The following is a 20197-nucleotide window of genomic DNA, read 5'->3' as shown; positions in this document are numbered from 1 at the left end:
CAGGATTTCAGCTACTGGAATCTAGAAAAGCAAGATGCAAAGCCTGTATGTAATTCATGCTTTTTTTTTTCCCCCTTTGGGTTCCCTTAATTAGCTGTATTTCGTCAAGATGCACATACCCTTCCTTGTGCTTCAAACTATTTTTCATTTTACCCATTTTCTTAGCTCTAGAATTTTAAGAAGTTTTAACATCATGTAAATATTTACCTCAGTGTCTTTGGTCAGTTTGCTTTTAAGAAAGAAACAGCCCACTAATTTCTATTTGTCCACTGGTTATACAGCCCACATAGCTGATGCTTTAAGCCTTGCCTGGAAAATTAACAGATGACCCAAAATGAAAGGTGATGAACTTTTGGCAAATTTTGCTGCAGTAATTTACCATATGATAGTTCTTGGCAGTTCCTCCTGTCCTCCTGACACAATTTACTACTCTCTTGAAGTCAACATACAATCACAATACATCAGTTAATCTAGCATTTTAGCTTTGCAATTGATTCGAGTTTTGGGCAGTGATGGGATAGAATCATAGAATATCCCGAGTTGGAAAGGACCCATAAGGATCATCAAGTCCAACTCCTGGCACCGCACAGGTCTGCCCAAAGTTTAGACCATGTGACTAAGTGCACAGTCCAATCGCTTCTTAAATTCAGACAGGCTTGGTGCAGTGACTGCTTCACTGGGGAGCCTGTTCCAGTGTGCGACCACCCTCTCAGTGAAGAACCTCTTCCTGATGTCCAGCCTAAACTTACCCTGCCTCAGCTTAACACCGTTCCCGCGGGTCCTATAACTGGTGTTTACAGTGAATAGGTCACCTGCCTCTCCACTCCCCCTCACGAGGAAGTTGTAGACTGTGATGAGGTCCCCCCTCAGCCTCCTCTTCTCCAGGCTGAACAGGCCCAGTGACCTCAGCCGCTCCTCATACGTCTTCCCCTCTAGGCCCTTCACCATCTTCGTCGCCCTCCTCTGGACACTCTCCAACAGTTTAATGTCCTTTTTGTACTGTGGTGCCCAGAACTGCACACAGTACTCGAGGTGAGGCCGCACCAGCACAGAGTAGAGCGGGATGTCTCTTAAGCAGTTCCACTCTTGCTAAATAATCCTGCCCTCCCACTGCAAACTGTTGCACCAATACAGCTGTTCTTGTGGCTCCATGGCGAACTGATCAGGCTGAAAAACAACATGGGAAAAGTTTCAATCAGATGAACTTCTTGATACATTTCATAATATGGTGATATAAAGAGTCTGGCACAATCAAGTGGGAACAAGTAACGAGCGACTGGTTAAGCCAGCCCTTTCACTAGAGAACTGCACATCAAAACCGTGCCCACATACATTAGGTTTTGCATTCAAGTGCCTGAGTCACAGCAGTCCCTCCGTTCCACTGGCTCTGTGACAGAAGTAACCCTTCACAGAGAATGAGGTGGACCTTCGGACAAAATTTTAAGCCACCCACCTCTTAAATAATTTATTTACCAAAACGAGTGAAAAAATGGCACACTCGTTCTGTTAATGACTCATTATTTGCCCGTGCTTTAAAACCTGCTTAAGCAATGCCTACATTTAGGCATGTGCAATAGGTATATACGAGACAGTGTCTATCATCATCTGGGTGTCTCTTAAACTGTGGTGTAGGCTGAAAATGACAGAACTGTGAACAGCCTTGAAAAAATAAGAAATTATGTGCATGTATGTGTGCACACCATTTCTACATATCTATGAATAATCGTTATTTGGACCTAGAAAGTCCAGGGCTGAACAGCTCTTTAAAAGAGCGTTGATTTCAGAGTTTGGAAATTCAAATGAAAGACTAAAAATAAAGAGGAAAATGACCATCAGTGAAGCCTACATTAGAACAACAGAATGGGTGGGCTGGAGGATAGAGGGACGAAAAAGTACTTAAGAACTGTTGCCTCAGTAAGACTTAGCCACTTAAAAAATGGAATAAAAAAAAAAGAAAGCATAGGGAAGCAAAAGGAAAAAAAAATCTAAAACCATCACAGTACAGTTTCAGTAAACTCAGAGGTTCCAGCAGTCTTCTATTTACTCTGAGTTAAGTTGCAACGACTGTTAGTGTTCCAGCTGTTTCAAAGTAGTATGTACTGGAAGAAACATCAGGAGCCAGCATTAAGTGTCACAGTCCTACCCCAAACTAGTGCTAAACCTAAAGCATGCGTAAATTGCTTCAGAACAGATCACTCACTTGCACTGGAATCACAGTTCTTGCTTCAACCTTTACCCCCAAAATGCTAAACGCTTCTGACTTGGAATTTTATTGCTACTGTTAGCGGCACAGAAATCACATGTCAATTTTTGATTGCCAGCCTTTGTCTTTCCTTCCCGTTAGGCAAAATAAAGGTCTAAGGGTGATTATCAACTTTCATAAAGCAATGTTGATGTTAAGGCTTACTGACCAAGTTTTACCAGAAAAAAAATAAGAAGTTTTAATGAAAAAGGCTTTCTCTGTTCTTTAAAAGAACAGGTTTATTGTTTGCACTTGGCTTGCAGACTACCTCTGTTATCTTGGAGTCATATTACCTCTCAGAGCAGAAACAAAACAGGAAGTTTTTTTGTAATTACAGACAAGTAAACACCCCCACAAGAACTTGCAGCAATAAGGAACTGTTGGAACTATGGATTCTTTTGTTAATAAACAACAGCTACTTACCTCATGACATCTGATTCCTCCAAATACTTATCAGAGTCTCAATATTCATGGGTCCTCACACCTGAATTTGGATTCTTTTGGCCAAGAATTTGTATTCAGACTGCCCTTATGCCCTTGAGGTCAGTGTCCCTTTTCCAGAGACAGAAAGAGAAGAACATAACTGTCTCTCACTAGTAAGGAAGGCTGATTATGGAATACATATGGAGATCACATCTCAAAAGAACAGAAACAAGAGAGATCCCTTACTGTACATAACCATTCCTATATTGAGTTTCTTCACTCTTAGGGATCATCTATATAGTAGATCAGATGAACTAAACTAAACTGAACAAAAGTCACTTAATTTTTGAATGGGAGTGTCTATGCGAGATTTATTATGCACAAATTAGTATATTGTGAAGTTATCCCTTTACTTCTTTTCATTTTCTTTAGTGATATAATATGACCTGAATGTATATACCAAGCCCTGACTGTTCTATACAGAATACAGGTACACAAAGTTACACAGTTGATCACATTATGAGTATACTCCAATCTTTATACTGTATTCGTTTTAATCATGTTAATTCACATAATAATCTGTGAGAAGGAGAATAACACCTGTTGCTGTAGTAGGCAAAAGACAGATCCTAACCAAATTCGTAAGTCACAACCAAAGGTACTGAAAATTATCTGGCACGACTACAGTGTTCACTGTGCTTTAAAAGGGAACAAGAGAAGTTTGAACATACCCTTAGAGACAAAGAAATCCAGCACATTGTATATATATATATACACACATATACACACAGTACAAAAGCAAAGGGATTTATTTTATTTACCCTCTCTAAAATAAGATTAAAATCTAATAACATTAATTCGGCAGTTGTTTTAAAAACCTGCTATTATTATGGAGAAATCTAATTACAAAATAGAATTTGCCATGTCTTTCTTGAAGAAATTTAAACACATTACACTGTCTTAGTACAGTTTGCCATTAAGTTTCAGTCAAAAGCCTTGTTACAAATGAGGTACCTATCCTTACTCTATTTTAGCAGAGATATCAGCATAATATTTTGCTCCAGATACACAAAAGGGTTTCACATTAGGTTATCAAATACTTCCAGGTACCCATTATTCCTCCTATTTTTCAGCTGTCTTCACACCTTGATAAGAACCACTAAGACTGAACTTGCTAGAAAGTAATCTTACTGCCTTTACTTAGCTTTATTTTATTTTTAATCTAACAGGTGACAGGTGCTAAAGAATTTTCAGAAGATCACCATCTAGTTAAATGCTTTTGATTGCAAACTGATCAACGGCCTTTTTAACAAATTACATATCTTTAACTGAATAGTAGTTGAAAGCCATCAAGAAATAGCTCACAGGAGGTGGGCAGTCGCTGCTTCTGAGAATCACAAAACTTGGGCTACGTGAATTTGTATCTTAAAATTTTGGTTTGGAGCATACAGAAGTTCCTATATAGTATTTGAAAATAAAACAGTGGAAGTAAGTAATTTTTTTTTTCAATATTTAATCCAAGCAGACACAGACACAATTTATAAAATTATTCTATTGCATTAGTTTTATATAGCATTTAACTCTTATGAATGTTTTTCCTTCAGTGTATCATATATTCATATTTTAAAATATCTTTGCACAGTCCTTTGTGCAGCTACATGCTAAAAATCTGCAAATGCACACTAACACTAAACAGCACAAAAAATACATTCTGTATCCATTCATATGCAAATTTAAAACATTTCACTTGGCAGATAAACAATGGAAAGTTATTTTAAAAAAATCAGAAACTACAAAAATGCGCACATAAAAGTCTTCCCTTTTGGATTTTTAGTAAAATACTGCTCTGTATAAGATCTAATGAAAAATTCCAGTGCTTACAAAATACTTTATATCTATGAGAAAAACAAATGCTTAAATTTATACCTGTATGAATTAAACATAATCACCTCATTAAAATATAAAACTGAAATCATAGGGGACATGGCATAGGTCAATGCAGATGTCATATGTACCAGGACATGTAGAACTGTAATTAACTGGGCACCAGACAGTCAGTATCACAGAATATATATACTAAAACCCAGGGACTAATACAATATGCAGCAGCTACGGAATTAAGTGTTTAACCAGCTACATATATTAAATATAGAAATTCTACCAGAAGAGAGGGAGGAGGTGTTAGTCTGAAAACACAAAGTGATTAATAAAAATTGCTGTTTTTACTGGTATTAGTGGTATAGTGTCCTTCATAATTTTTTTTTCCAAAATCTGCATAAATTGGCTATCCAGATATAACCAAATTCAGTATTTTAATCTAAGTTCAGAAGTAAAACCACAACACTTTAGCAATCATAATGACCTTAAGTCTTTTATGACGACACCTGTGGTGAAGTTTAAAGGAGACTGCAATCTGGAAGATCAGGTGATGCATGAGAATCTAATGCACTCTATTCTCCATCACAGTAATTTCTGAACAGATCTTGTCTCTGATGAGCAGGCAATCCATATAGGATATAGGGGACTAACAACTGTCTCTCATAACAAAATTTCATATAAACACTTCTGAAATATCAGCATGTCAACATCCTGTCAGTATCACATTGTTAATGACAATAAATCACCAAAATGTAGAACTTGTCCTTCGTGTAATATGGCTTTAAAACTTCTTGAAACTACGTGGATATAAAGAAAACAACAAAATCAATGTATTTTTAAGACTATATATAGACTATTCTACAAGGTTTGTAATACTAAGTAAAATGAAGTAAAATTTCTTGGCCCTGTTTTTACCTCTGTGAACCTTTTTATAGGGTTTACTGCTCATTTTGATAAATTAATATTTTAAAATCCCATAAAATAATAATAATATGAAAGTTGAACTGAAACAAAGTCTACAGACTTGCAGATCCAATATGAAACCTGTCTGGAAACAATAAAAATGAATCACTAGAATGTAATTTATTTCTAAACTGCTGGTTTTAAAGGAAAAATATTTTTCCTCAAACAGATTAGAATTAAGCAAAATGAAATCTAATAAATGTCAGTAAACAGCACCAACTGAGGCTTCAAATTCTTAAACTGAAGAATTCTCGTTAATGTAAGAACAGTACACGTGGGTAAAAAAAATAGTACAGGTACCTCTGAGCCTTCTCTTTTTCTACATGAACTACACGTAATGTAATTAGTTCTTATAACATAGCTCCCTCCAAGAACACAAGTCAACTTTTTGTTATGGAACTAACTGCAATAAGTTTCTAATAACATAATGACAATTTTTCTACATAGAACTTCTATCGCAAAACCAAAAATAAATACTAAAAGTCGCCTAGCCACAAAAAAAATAACCCGCCATATAGAAGGTTTCAGGGTACATTGGAGGGAAGAATGGACTATGAGTAAGCATAATTTTGACAGCCATACTACACAAATGGACATCTTTGAACTCCACTCATCTTATTAAATTTCAGGATATCACTGGCATTTTAGGAGGCTATGTAGATATCCATGTTAATTTATCAACAGAAAACAAAGAAATTGTCAGTGCTGCTAGCTTAAAAAAAATAGAAAAGAAGTACTTTACCAGTGAGGTCTCTACTTTTTAACTATGTTTTTATTCAATACATCCTATAAATATATCTCCTGGAACGGATTCTGCATTAGCAACCACATCTTGACACTGTGTAGTAGAGATATAACAATACCTGAATTTTGAAAGTTGTAAAATTGTTGCCCCCTGGCATAAAACCTAGCAGTTCATAATTACAGCGAATTTGGCAGTTCTGCTGTAGCTAAGTTTTAATCACACTGATTCAACTCAATAGGACCTGGAGATCCAATATGAAAACTGCACTTAAATAGTTTTTCCTTTTTATCTTATTACACTATTTAAAAATAAGCTAGAATACAAAGTGTCATGCTAAGCAATGTTTGATGCCCAACTTATTACTGCTCCATATCCCACTCAAAAAGCACAGTGATTCTGAATTAAGGTTGCCACTGTTATTGCTGCTTACCCAGTATAGTCTGTAAGCCACTGTTCAGAAACCTAGGCACAATGGATGGCATGGTAACCTTAACTCAGCATTTCCTGCCTTTTCCTGATTTAAGTCAAAATAATTAAGTTTTAACATCACTTTCTGTTTTTGTAACAACCTGAAATTCATAGCAAATAAAATGTATTTTGTTCTATACTAAACGTAAAGTGGCTGGTCTTTTTAATAGAGCTTTCTGATTTTTTTAAATGATATAACATAACAGTGGGGGAAGAGTTAAAAATAAAATACACCTAGCTACCATATTTATTCTGAAGATTTTGGTGCGCCAAAATTCACAGCCAGCTTTCTTGGCTTTCGCTTGCTGGAAGTGTTTGGTGTTGATTTGTTATGAGGAACACTTGGAGTAGCCACATTGTCTTGAAATGAAACAGTGGATTGAGCAGCTTGAGGAGATTTTAAAGGAGTTGAAGAGCTATCTTGCTGAATGTGGTCAGAAGACACTGGCTGTTCATTCTTTAGTGGTGCAGCTTGAGGGGAACTCTGAAACTCCTTGAGCTCAAAGTTTTTCTTGCTAGCAGCCCTTTTTTTAGTTACCTTTAAATTAAATAAATATTATTTAACAGAATGCATTCTTAAAAAAACTGCAAATATTCCACTACTAGAAAACATGCACACAAATTTTAAAAACAATTTCCTAACACTAAACAGTGCTTCACAAAGGAAGTGTCATTGTATTCACCACGTAGGAACATTTTTACATGTAGAATATTAGGACAAACCTGCCAAACTTACCTGCAGAGGTATGAACTGGTTGTGAGAGCCAACTGGTATAGTTCCTGCAAGAGACACGTTTCCTGGATAGGAACCAGGATAATAATGTTTGCTATGAATAGGCACTGGAGCTCCCCAGGACACTGGACCGAACATGTGGGATGACGGAGGCATCATATTAGCTGTGAAAATTAACAACTTTTAGCAATCTTTTCTCATGAAGAGCATACCAACTCACCAAAACTCAAAGTCCCCTAATGACATTTGTCTACACATTATCTTTCCAATAAGGCCTTATTTTCTTCCTATTTGTTTGAAAACAGGTAAGCATTTATTATTAAAACACACACACACAAAAATAAACTAGCCACCAAACAGTTCCGCTTTTACAGAACTTCACCTAGATGACAGCACTCTTAAGAGCACTAAGTCACTGTGTCGTTGTATCTGCATTTCAGAGCGCACATAAGTTCGTTTGGATCTTCGCATCCTTATCCAAATGAACTGTACTTGTCAGGGGAAGTTCAGATTGGTTATTAGGAAAAAGCTCTTCACCAAGGGGGGTGCTGGGCACTGGAACAGGCTCCCCAAGGAAGTGATGACGGCACCAAACCTGCTGGAGTTCAAGAAGCATTTGGACAATGCTGTTAAACATATATGGTTTGACTTCCAGGTACTCCTGTGTGGAGCCTGGAGTTGCACTCGCTTAAACTTGTGCGCCCCTTTCAACTTGGGATGTTCTATCATTCTGTCCTTTGGGAAGAAGTCAACAACAGAGAAACACTCCAGGGTGGAAAGATGTAGCAGCTGGTGTGTGGGTCACTAGGATACTACAGTTGTGTTGACTAATTACCAGCAGTGAACATGAGCTTGACTAGAAGACAAAATAGATGAGAACCAAAAATGCCACCAGGATTTTTAATAATTTTTTGTTATTTATCAGGGTAACATTTTGCAGTGTACAATGCACCACCTCACTGAAAGCTGATTCTGAACAAATAAAGTCACTAATGCCTGCATAACCATATACTTGGAAAGCAATAAATCCATGTGAAATAAAATAAAAGAAAAATCAAGGCAGAGATTTCTTCTCAATCCTGGACTGGGGCTATCAGCATTGAACTGATTACTGCTGTTTTGAAGGAAAAAAAGACAACTAACACTGAATGGACAAATACATTACTGAGGAAAAGAAAGAAGAAAGTAATTGGGAGATATGTGATTCTCTGTATTGAATTAATTTACATATTGACAAGAAGAGGTTCATGCACTGTTTTCAAAGCCGTTCAGATGCACAACTACATACAGGAAGACCAAAAAATAGCGCTTTCTGAAAGGCACCCATTTCCATATAAAGAACTATTACAGCTACAGGCAACCATGACAAGTATTTGAATTGTGCACTCATCAAATGCTTACCAGGGGGTTGTGTAAAGACTGGAGGAATAGGTCCAGGTGGTACAGGAACTCCCAGTGGTTGATAATTTGGAAACACAGGTGGAGGGGGAGGTGGAGGCAAAGCAAAGTTCACTCCTATAGAGCTCTTTAAAGAAGCAAATGATGGATTACAGACAGACCCAGAGCAAGAGAGACAAACATTTTAGAAGATTCTTTGCTGTCCTCACCAAACGCTGTAAAGCAAAAAGTGCAGCTTTCTCCTTTGCTTCAGCTTCAGAATGACACTGCGGTCCATGAACCAACAATCCATTGGATAATTTTATGTGACAAACTGTCATAGTCTAGAAAAATGAGAAAAGATTTTTGAGGGAATTTGTACTGCAAGCAAATTGCAAGACAGAAACAAGGTTTTTATTGTGTTTTTGCTTTGAAAAAAAGGGGGGGGAACTAAAGCATATAAAGTTTGTTTTTAGAGGGATTTCCATACTGAGTTCAGATGTTTAATAAAGAACAATGGAAATAAAGTTGAGAACTTAAACTTTTGCAGAAAACAAGCCTCACCTGTGGTGTTTTTACAAAAGAGAAATCTGGTTGCGACATTCCAACAAGAGAACAAATACGAGAAAGTTCAGAAACAGGAGTAGACATTGCAGGCTGTGGACCAACAAAAGGGTGACCTCCAGTTTCCAGTGCTGGTGTATTCTGAGCGCCTCCAGTACTGTGAGGCTTGTTCATATAAGCAGCTGACCAGATTGAAAAAAAAAGAACAAAAAGTTGTATCACAAATATTTCCTGTAGTCAAAGGATAGCAACTGTTAGTAAGTGAAGATAAAACATTTTTTTCTCATATTTTTGTATCTGATCAAAAAACATAGACTAGGTGTAAAGAGATTCTTAGTTCTAAATAAAGAAGTAGAAATCAAAAATAAGGACATTTTATTATTTTATTCTGAAAATGAGTTCAGATCTTCGCATCCTTAGCCAAGTGAACCGTATTTGTCAGGAGAGGTTCAGATTGGTTATTAGGAAAAAGCTCTTCACTGAGAGAAGACTGAACCATTAGCTAAGTATGTTCTAAACTGTCACAAGGTGAAGCTCTGAGCTATGCTGATGTATAAACATACCCATTTTTTTTGGTTGTCTATATTGCAAAGCAGCTCTGTGGCAATCCTGTCTACTTGGGGGAGCAGGAACGTCACTAACTTGGGATTTCACTTCATTCCTCATTTCCATGTCAGAGCCGTCTATCTTCAAAATTTCTTTGAGCATCTGCGTACCTTTCTTTAAAAAGAAAATAAACCATTTAGGTATGTGACTGTGTTCAGATGAAACTACCTTCTTACTTAACTCTGAACATCATAATTGGAAACAAAATCTGCATTTTTCTTTTCCCATCAGTTACATTTTTATCAAAGCACAGTTAACAGCACCTTAGCATAAACAAATGTGTTTGTTAATTTTCTTTGAGAATAGCTAATTAAAAGCTCATCAATATGCTTAAGAAGGCTGTATGAGGTTTCACTGAGTTTCCTTAAATAGAAGCATTGATGCTAAGATAGCAGATGTTAAATTGCTATGTAATGATTCCTGCAGTATACAGACCATAGCAAATGATTGTGGTGACAGATGTTCTTCATTTGTAGCTCTTGCTTCTTTGGAATAAGTCTGCACTTCATTTTCTTTGGAAATTTTCAAAGCAGCTAGAAGACTTTCAAGATCATTGTCCTTCTTAAAACAAATTCAAAAAAAAAAGATACATCAATTTAGTATATTACAAACAGATGCAAGAGGAAAGGTATACTAGTTTGAAATTGATATTATGCTCATTCAGGCTTTTTTTTTTTTTCTCCTCTGAGTTTGGGCAGATGACAGCATGTCTTGTTAGAGTGTGAACAGATATCCAGAGACTGCACCAAGTTTTGCACATGAAGTACAAGCAGTGACCTATAAAGAACTGATTTAAACAATAACCGAATTATTGCAGTTTGTCTTGTATCTGTTAACAACATGAATTTGCACACACGTAAACAGGAATAAAGTCAGTTAGAAACTGATGTTATTCAAGATGCACAAGAAAATCAACAACTAGATCCTACCTTTCCACCTGTACATGGACCATCAACTGCTGCCTTCTGAATGACATTGGGACTTTCATTTCTCTTCAGAAGTTTGACATTATACTTATTCACACCTGCAAAATTCTGAATAATACTGCAGCATTTATTATTGAACACTAATACGCTATTACTCATTATGATGCAAACAAATTAGAAATGCAGCTGTAAATAGATTTCACAAGCTAACATTCTTAAAGCATTTCAGTAAAATGTGTTCTCCCATTACATTAAAGTTTTTAGACTGAGAGGAATAGGAAAAACACTTATTATCATTGTTACATTCTTAAGCTCTTTTTCTCATTTTCTGTAAAATACCTCTAAAAAAAATTCTCCAAAATGAAGTTTACATATTAAAAGAATCAACTAATATGCCCATTAAAAAGAAATCTAAAATGATTAATGTGATCGGAGTAAAATGAAAAAACAAGAATACATTTACTCAGGACAGAAGAAATTACCTGTTTATTTGGTACTTTATTATGTGGCTGATTTTCATCTCTTGTCACTTTGGAATCTTCTTTAACTACAAATAAATCAAAAATAAGAATGCATATTATCTTAATGCTCTTAAAAACCATAATAAGAAACAAGATTTAAAAAAGCAAACAAAAAAACCAAACCCAAAAAACTCCATACAAGTACAGAGAGCCGCATTAATTTGAATGCTTGCAACAAATGTCTTTAATTCTTACTTTAAAGATGATTTGGCACATTCTTTTCTTATAGCATAAAATAAATAAAAACATGTATGATAATACATCTAATTTTACATTCTACTAATATGATTGCAAGCGAATTTTCAAAGCCAAGATTTTTATTATTTGACTGAGATTTCAAAGCCAAGATTTTTATTATTTTATTATTAGTTTGTTTTATATTTTTTTAAAGTCAGGTGTGTGGAAAGTCAATATAGTGAAAAACAACTTGTTTAAAAAGGTTTGGGATTAATCATGGAATGGCTTTAGATACACACCAGAGACAGTATTTGACAATACCACATACCATGTAGCGCTCATATAACTATAATGCACTATTACTTTCTGTGAATAACTACGAAGAAAAATAAACCTTCTCAATGAAGATGACATAAAGCAGTAAGTTCTCTCAAACAAAGTTTTTAGTTCCAGTACTTACATTTTTTATACGTCTCCTGTTTTCTTTGCTGACCTTTAAAGCTGCTGTCATTGAAGACTGGCTTACAGAACTGATTACTAGTTCCCAGCTTGATTTCCTGAGGTAGAACTGCACCCTAGAGTTTCAAACATCAAACCTTAACCAGGAAAATACGTATCTATCATTTACATAAATATTCCAGTCCTTTATTATTACCTCTTCCCAGAGCTATGCACACGTTCTGTAACAATACTTTGATCCACAAAACTTATTTGCATTACTAACTAGGAAGTTTTCTGACACAAACCAACGTACAGAATTAAGAATCTTCATGTTTTGAATCCTGGGATCTGTTTAAAGCTTATATACTAACCTTTTCATGCATGTTTTGCTGAGTGTGGTAAGACTTCCCAGAAACCTGCAATGATTGCCATATACTGCAGAATTCATCATCTTGCTTACTTTGTGCCTGACAAAATAAGAAACAATAATTTCCCAACAAGCTCAGCACCTATAAACTCTACTTTTGAACAGCTAATCATGCACAAAGACATTCCAAAAATGCTAAGGTCCAAATTTAACAGTGCTCAGACAATAGAATTTTTCAGACTGACATTAGAAGAACTTGCAGGTATTCAGTTTACAAAATGGGCTATGATGTATTTATGGTTTGTTTTTTTTTTTTCTAAAGAATCACTCTTCACTTGTAATGAGCTTAGTTTTTGAGATTTTGTTTGTTCACTTACAATTTTCAGAAGTTATTAACATAGAAAAGATTACTGACTATAATTGAACTCAGATGATAATTCAAAATGGTTTCAAAAGCATGCTCATATACTGCCAATATTCTTAAATTTTATAATTACTGACTTAGTTTGTAAGGTCTTATCAGGCACAATTGCTTCATAACATTACAAGTATGTTACTACAGAACTGACAACTAGCTATGTAAACAATAGTTCTTTAGAAAATCTAGAATGTCAATGAGGTAACACAGGATTTTACACTCAATTCAAGAACTAGGACAAGTTCTGCCCCAGTCTGCATCTGGACTAAAACAGCACGGTTTTCTTAAATAAGATACCTGTAAATCATGAAAAAAGGATACCCGCTGTACATAGTGGGCCAAAATACTAAATGAATCAGGACACTCACTTTGTTTTTCTGATTGCCACTCAGAAATGATCCTTTGTGGGGTGAGTTGGAGGTGCCCTGATTTTCAGCCCTGAGATTGTAATGCTGTCTTCCATTCAGTTGCTAAATCAGTGAGAGAAAAAGCAAACACACACAAGCCTAAATTTTCTTTTGTACAGTACTCTTTCTTCTATAGATTTAGAAAATACGACACAATCCTTTTCCACCACATATAGCAATGTAAAGTTACTCATTACATTTTTTTTTTTAAAGAAGTCACTGGTTAGAAGCTGAAAATTAACCTGAGGAGAACTCTAATTCACCTGTCATTTTTCCTGCTATACTCTATTTCCAAGTAAATCATAACTAGTAAGAAAATCATGCCTTGTCTTTCTGAGCACAGATATTAGCATAGCCTACAGGAAACATCACTTGGAACAGAGCATTAAGGAAATAATTTCATCTCTGTTAACCCATCTATTTGTTGACACCACTGCAGTGTCACTGCTATGAATATTTGCCTTTGGGAAATCTTACTGGAGCTACTCAAATAAAGCAAAATAACTGCATGTAAAGAACTTTTAGTCCATTTCATTATTGGATTAAATAGTTTCTCCAACGTAAAAGTTATCCTACTTCTAATACAATAATAAAAACAAAATTTTGAAAGTACCAGTAAGGCTAACATGGTTGTAATTCAGCTTCTACAGAAAAACATTTCTGTACAGATGAAAGTTAAGTCTTACTTGCGTAGGAACAAAAAGGGAGCGAGGAGAATGGTTGAGGCCTCCCAGATGCACTTTTTGTGAGCATACAGATGACAGATCAGATGCATATGAGTTGTAGTTATTTGCGGCTGGCTGAGGTTTAACTATGGCTGTCAGTTTTTGATTTCCCATTTCTGACCGACTACCATGAGACAGGTTAATTAAGGCACTTGACGGCAGACGATAGCCTCTGGCGGGTGAGCACCTTAAGAAAAGCAAATTTAACAGTTGCTTCATGTAGTTTAATTGGTGACATTTCAATACATCTGATTTAACAATACTGTTGCCTCTTCCATGCCAAAAGACAATGATTCAAGTTTGAACAGCAGAGGTTGAAAACCATATCCAATACTGAAATCTAGTACCATTACACACAACATTAATCCCATTGCGTTCCTGTTTGGCCTCTAGCTTTCAAAACTGCAAAACAACAATAATTATTCCTACTGTTTGAGTTTATAACGCACCTTTCAGTGCTGAACTCAAAGAAATTTTGAAGATGAAAGTAAATTGTTATAGCATAATTCTGGAGTAAGTATTTCTGTTAAAAAAACAGAAAATATTTTCTTTTCTAAGGTGAAAACTGAAGACACTGGAAGAATTATAAATTGAAGTTAAGCATCATTTAGTCAGTTTTGTATCTTCCTTCATGATTCTAAATACTGAAGAGAATCTGTGTTACAGGACATGCTCTTGAAATGTATAGGATTGTGTTATGCTTGCTAAACAGACGAAATAAGATTCTCCTCTTACCCCTGTCTTTAAAAAAAGTGACCTATCTAAAAACAACAGTACAATAAAGCCTACTGGATAAACTACTGCCCTTAGAAGCTCACCTGTTTACTTAAATACAGACGAGTTATCGCACACTAAACCAAACAAATTAACCACGCCTCTATCTCCTGAGGAACAGTCAAGTTTTTTAACATCGGTTAGTTAAATGTGTAAGTACCATTTATTAGTAGTCCAGAATTCCTCTTTCAGAGGAGCAGGTGATTACCATGTCTGTTTGCTTTTTTTTTTAAATCTGTATGTTAAAGACATACAGATAACAACCTGTTTTACATGCATTTTAGAAAGACATTTCAATCTAGTGCTGCAGTCTGTTGGCTCATATTTGCCTTCTAAAAGGTAGTAGCTTCAAACTATGCAAAAAAGCCTAAAAAGCATTTCCAAAACATATCTCATAAATACTATCCCTACTCAAAGAGAAAAAGAAGCACAAAAGAAAAAAAAACAACTGATGAATACCACCAAGAAACAAAGCTTTAAAAAAAAGGCATCTAAAAACACTCAACCAAACCATAGGCCAACACTTTCATGTCATTTATACCAAAAGCATGAAATAACTATAAAAACCCCAGCACAAACCTTATAGTTAGGCCTCCCAGGAATTCTTCATCAAACAAAACTTCGAAGAGAACATCTGTTTCTCTACTAGCTATAGAAAATGAAGTAAAATGTCATCCTATGTGTGACAGTAGCTGTTTTAATCTAAAATACATAATTATCTGTATTGGTTATGCAATAAACAATGAAAAGAAACTTACTAGCTACAAAAGAAATTATTATTCCTTGATTTAGGAACTTTATTAACAACAATTCAGAAATGCTTCCCAATTTTAAGTCCTTTTAAGTATGCTCTGATCAGAAATACACCATGCATAACCACCTATCAAAATGCATAAACAATACTGCCCTTTACAGCAGCATGTCACTGTTGTCAGAAACTGCCAGAAAAAAGATGACAGCCATCTTCACATTCAGGCAACCAGAAACTGACAGCTTCAACATTACTTTCACTGATTATTTCTCGTGTAATGATAGATTAATACCATGGGAACAATTTCTATTACTAGATATCAAACTTTTACATCTGGCATGTTTAGGTAAATCCTTTTGTTTACCTGAAATAGACTTATGGACAGTCTTCTTGCCAAGGAAGACATAAATCCATGCCATTTAAGAGAATTGGAATATCATAGAAAAAAATCCAAAATGAAAATAAAGAGACAAATCGTCTTTCATAGAATTTTACATTGAATGTTCCCCCCCCCCCCCACTTTTCTTTACTGTGTCCATATCTTCTCTTAACTCCATTTAGTTCTTTCTGCAGCCTGTGTTCTTTCACATTGATCTCTATGCCTCCTTCATGTTAAGAAGGGACAAAGGGTAAGTTATTTTGTATTCAAAGTACAGCTGGCTAATGCATGAAATTGAAACAGAATACCTGTAGATTTATTTCACAGCAGTAAATATATCACTAGTAGCTTCAAGTTGCGTATGCTTTGCAGGTGAGAATTATTTTTGTTCACAACCATTACACAAAAGAACTTTTTCTGAAGCCTGGTTTCACATCACTAGCTTAGCTATAATAGAGCTGTAATGCCATAATTATGAAGAAAATATTACCTCCTTTAATTCCTATAATGGTACCTCGAAGACCAACAGGAACAGAAAAATTCTCTCTCACATTGACAACACGATCAAACAGCTTATACTCCGCATCTCTATCTGGAACAACCCCATTCTGTTGTTCTAAAGGCTGACAAGAATCAAAAGACTACATTAATATTTGTGAAAAAAAGAGGATTACAATCAAAATACATTTAAATTGTATCTGAAACACACTATAAAACAATCTTTCTGAAAAAAAAAAAAGATGAACATAGAATCCTTTCTCCCCAGACACACAAATCAAACAAGTCTTTTTTTCTTGCAACTCTCACTCACAGCTTCTGCCTGAGAAACAGCAGCGTTGTGCATGATCCAACACAGACAAAGGGGATCGGTTCAGACAAACTAAAACCATCAAGTGTAACCTGCCTGTATCAGTAACATGGGTGGGTATCTGAGAAATATCAGGCAGATGAGCAGCTGGTCATATGTCAAGAACTGAACAAAAAGGAAAACAGGGAAGAGGAGACAAATGAAAAGTACATTCCATTTTGCCTTCATTATACAGCCAAAGAGAACTGCAGGAGCATGAAAGTCAGAACATAGAGAAGAACTGAACATCGATATAATGCACAAATGAATTTGTAGTTAGCAGATATTCTCTCCCTTTAGAGAGACTACCACTTTCAAATTGATTTTCTAGAAGGCACCAGGAAACATTTTTTCCCATATTAATACTGACCTAAAATTCTGCTTTCTCAAAGCTGAAAATGCGTAAAATAGATATGATCTGGGCAACGTAAATTAAAAAACCAATAACAACAAAAAACAACAAAATCCCACAACTTTTCATGTCACTTACTCTGTATAGCAAATGGGGTTTCACAGTTACTCGCACCTTCTTGTTGCTCTTTCTTTGCTAAAGGATAGAAACAAAGTCATTAAAAACTAGTGTAGGAACCAGCACTAAATTTCAGGTACAACAAATCACTTGAAAATATAATGTAGAATTATTTTGTTTCTTTTACACGATGAGAACCCCTTATACTTCATGAAACCTGACTAAAAAGTTGACTAAATCCAGTTTTTAAAACATGACTGATTTCTTACTGAAAGAGCTTGTATTGTCCAACTAATTCCAAAATTCAGACTGATTTTATCACTGTCCTTGCAAGTAATTTCAAGGAAATTAGCCCATCATTTCATATGGCTTTGCCTTCAACTTTGGCTTTAGTAACTCCTCTCTTGGTCCCTTCTTTGATCTGTGGCCTGGAGAAAATAACTTTCTAATTTTCCTCATTAAACAAATTTTCACAAAAGAGAAACTGCAACGGAAGAAGAGCTACGATTGCACTTGGAAACAGCACTACAGAAGTTCAGAACATATACTGCTGACTGTTCCTTTCTGAAATCACCAAAAAGAGTTCAGCGTGTAGCCTAATGCTGCTGAATCACCTCAAAAACAGTGAGTCAATTAAAAAAGTTCAATAATGAGATGAATCAATAACTGAATTCCTGTGACAATTTACATTGCAAATTCATATCTTATATTCCTTTTCTTTGGAATGACAACTAATCTTCCATTGTCTTCTTCTAATTTAGGAACCTCAAAAATAACGAGCAACTACTTTTTGGTTCCCCATTGCCCACAGTGACATCAAGACATGTACGTACCTTGCATTTCTCTATTTCTTCTTCAATTTTCTCAACAATGGCTGCATCCAAAATTTGTAAGTCACAAGATGAGCGAGATAAAGCAGAGACAGGATGTGCCTTTAACCAGGCAACAATTTCTTGAACTTTCTCAGCTCTACATAAAAGAGGACATGAATTACAACTATATAAACTAAACATTTTTACCAGGTTCCCAGTCAAGTATTATGACACAGGCATGATGCTTGTATACATTCATAAATTAAACGATCTAAGAGTGCTCTATGACTTTACAGAAAGGGTCAAAAAAATCATCCGAATTATGCTGTACTGTTTCAAAAACTATAACCTCAAGTTTTGTCTCAGCCAAAAAAAATAATCATGAAAAACAGAAATTATTTAAAAATATTCAGTAAGTTATGTTTTCATCCAACCGTGTTCAGCTGTGATCTAAGGTTCTGAGACCAACTATTTCTCACAGTACAGTAAAAAGGAACTTCAGAGCATGCCTCTACTGTAAAATGGAGCACAAACCTGAAATTCTTATAATACAAGAGTCCCATGATGACATATGCACCTGATACAGGCTTACCAACTTAGACCCATGAACAGGGTATACTACGCAACAGAAGTTTCTTTTAATGTTACTATACTGTATCTAGAACCAAGGTTGCTTCCTGTCTCCCGTGAAACTGATTGAATGTATACTAAAATGTGCAAATTACTTAGAATTCTGCAGGTGTTTTTTTTCAAAATCAAAGTGATCTTAAACACTTAAAATAATTACAACTTTTTCTTCAAAAATGATCTTTAGGTGGCTGTCAATATTTCATAATAAAGCATACTGAGGGTTACTTTAAACGCAAGCATTATGAAGTAGCCACTGAAAATTTGATTTCTCATTTATTGGACTTGACATAGGAGTCTAACAGACTTGGACTCCACAACTGAAATGTACAGCATTCTGATAATTTTTTCACTAATCAGTGAACAATCGTACTGTTCAAGGAACAGCATGTTTTCAGGTACTTAGCTGCCATCATGAATTTCAGTGCTGTCATCCTTATTGCTTATTCTAGAAGAAAAAAGGAGAGAGCTTACCCATTCTCATCCTCGCCAGGCCAAATGTCATCTTCATAGAATATATCTTCCTGGCTATTCTTGGCTATATAATTAAACAACTCAGGAACCCTACAGAGTGAATAAAAGGAAGAGAGATTTTGTTTCATATCACGTAATACACAAAAAAAACTTTGATGGGCATCACAATTTCTGGAGCCCATGCGGATTTTTTTCTTCCACTTAAACTAATGTCTTACTGTTTACTTTTCATATGTAAGCTGCTGACAAAATTATTCCAAAATATGCTTCACTTTGGAAGGAAAGACTAGTAGGAGGATATTGGAAGAAGAGAAATTTTATCAAGCTATCTCCAAAAGCAAGCTCATCACTTCTTAGAAGACTCAAATCTAGAGGACAAACTCATGACTGTGATGACCTTGGATAGTTTAGACGAACTTCACATCCAATATCTACCTTTCTAAATACTCAGCAAGTAGTTGTTCTACTGCAGAAGAATACATCCATTCACTTCCAACTTTCTTAGTATAGCCAGGAACTTCTTCGTTTTTCTTATTGAACTTCAGGTTCAGCCCCACGTTTGCTTTGTGATCTCCATGAGGACTGGAAATAAGAAAAAGTTCATTAACTTGCAACAATGCACACGTGCACACACAACACACATATAAACCACATAAACATTAATCCTCAGTCTTAAACCACAGAAAAGTTAAGTTCATTGTATTGTTTACTTGTTAGCATTGCAACAGCTGTGAATGTTACAGGACAGCAGCTGTGGTACGCTAGCCGGCCACATGCATCCCCATTCCTTATTGCAGAAGGAATATTTAACCTTTCTCTCTTCACTGAGATCTCAATCTACTTGTCATTTACCATGATGTAGAATGATGTTTTTAAACATACATACACATTAGACCTCAAGCATATGCTCAAATATCATATTTAGTGAGCTGTCCCAGGAAACCACAATTCAGAGAACTACAGTGTTTTCTTCCCTTATGGATTTTAAGCAGTTTTAATCTTAATTAACACAATTGCTAAATGTAATCAAGTACAATTATTATTACTAGCAGTAATGATAAGTACAGTGAAATTAGATCCCAA

General features: G+C 35.5%; 1 protein-coding gene across 6 annotated transcripts in view; it reads right to left on the bottom strand.

The window, feature by feature from the left end:
- Positions 1–939: 939 nt before the first annotated feature.
- Positions 940–20197, bottom strand: part of XRN1 (5'-3' exoribonuclease 1) — a 39424-nt gene continuing 20166 nt past the window's right edge. The window contains exons 25-44 of one of the 6 annotated variants that reach the window (XR_005822519.1): positions 19550–19696; positions 19115–19204; positions 18035–18170; positions 17223–17279; positions 16376–16508; positions 15335–15404; positions 13943–14168; positions 13218–13319; positions 12436–12531; positions 12084–12198; positions 11408–11472; positions 10929–11033; positions 10435–10560; positions 9957–10113; positions 9394–9575; positions 9060–9173; positions 8854–8977; positions 7456–7616; positions 2666–2794; positions 963–1167 (exon numbers count right to left, since the gene is read on the bottom strand). Coding sequence is in view for 4 of the 6 variants with exons in the window: in XM_040567196.1 (XP_040423130.1) it covers positions 6967–7257; positions 7456–7616; positions 8854–8977; positions 9060–9173; positions 9394–9575; positions 9957–10113; positions 10435–10560; positions 10929–11033; positions 11408–11472; positions 12084–12198; positions 12436–12531; positions 13218–13319; positions 13943–14168; positions 15335–15404; positions 16376–16508; positions 17223–17279; positions 18035–18170; positions 19115–19204; positions 19550–19696 (2497 nt within the window). In the remaining 2 variants the exon portion in view is untranslated. Of the gene's footprint in view, positions 2795–3177; positions 7258–7455; positions 7617–8853; positions 8978–9059; positions 9174–9393; positions 9576–9956; positions 10114–10434; positions 10561–10928; positions 11034–11407; positions 11473–12083; positions 12199–12435; positions 12532–13217; positions 13320–13942; positions 14169–15334; positions 15405–16375; positions 16509–17222; positions 17280–18034; positions 18171–19114; positions 19205–19549; positions 19697–20197 lie in introns of those variants that run through there. The other 5 variants (XM_040567199.1, XM_040567196.1, XM_040567197.1 and 2 more) reach the window with 5 other exon arrangements.

The sequence above is a fragment of the Cygnus olor genome, chromosome 9, assembly GCF_009769625.2.
Source record: "Cygnus olor isolate bCygOlo1 chromosome 9, bCygOlo1.pri.v2, whole genome shotgun sequence".
Classification (NCBI taxonomy): domain Eukaryota; kingdom Metazoa; phylum Chordata; class Aves; order Anseriformes; family Anatidae; genus Cygnus; species Cygnus olor.
Note: the sequence above shows the minus strand (reverse complement) of the source record. Positions and strands in the feature narration are given on the sequence as shown.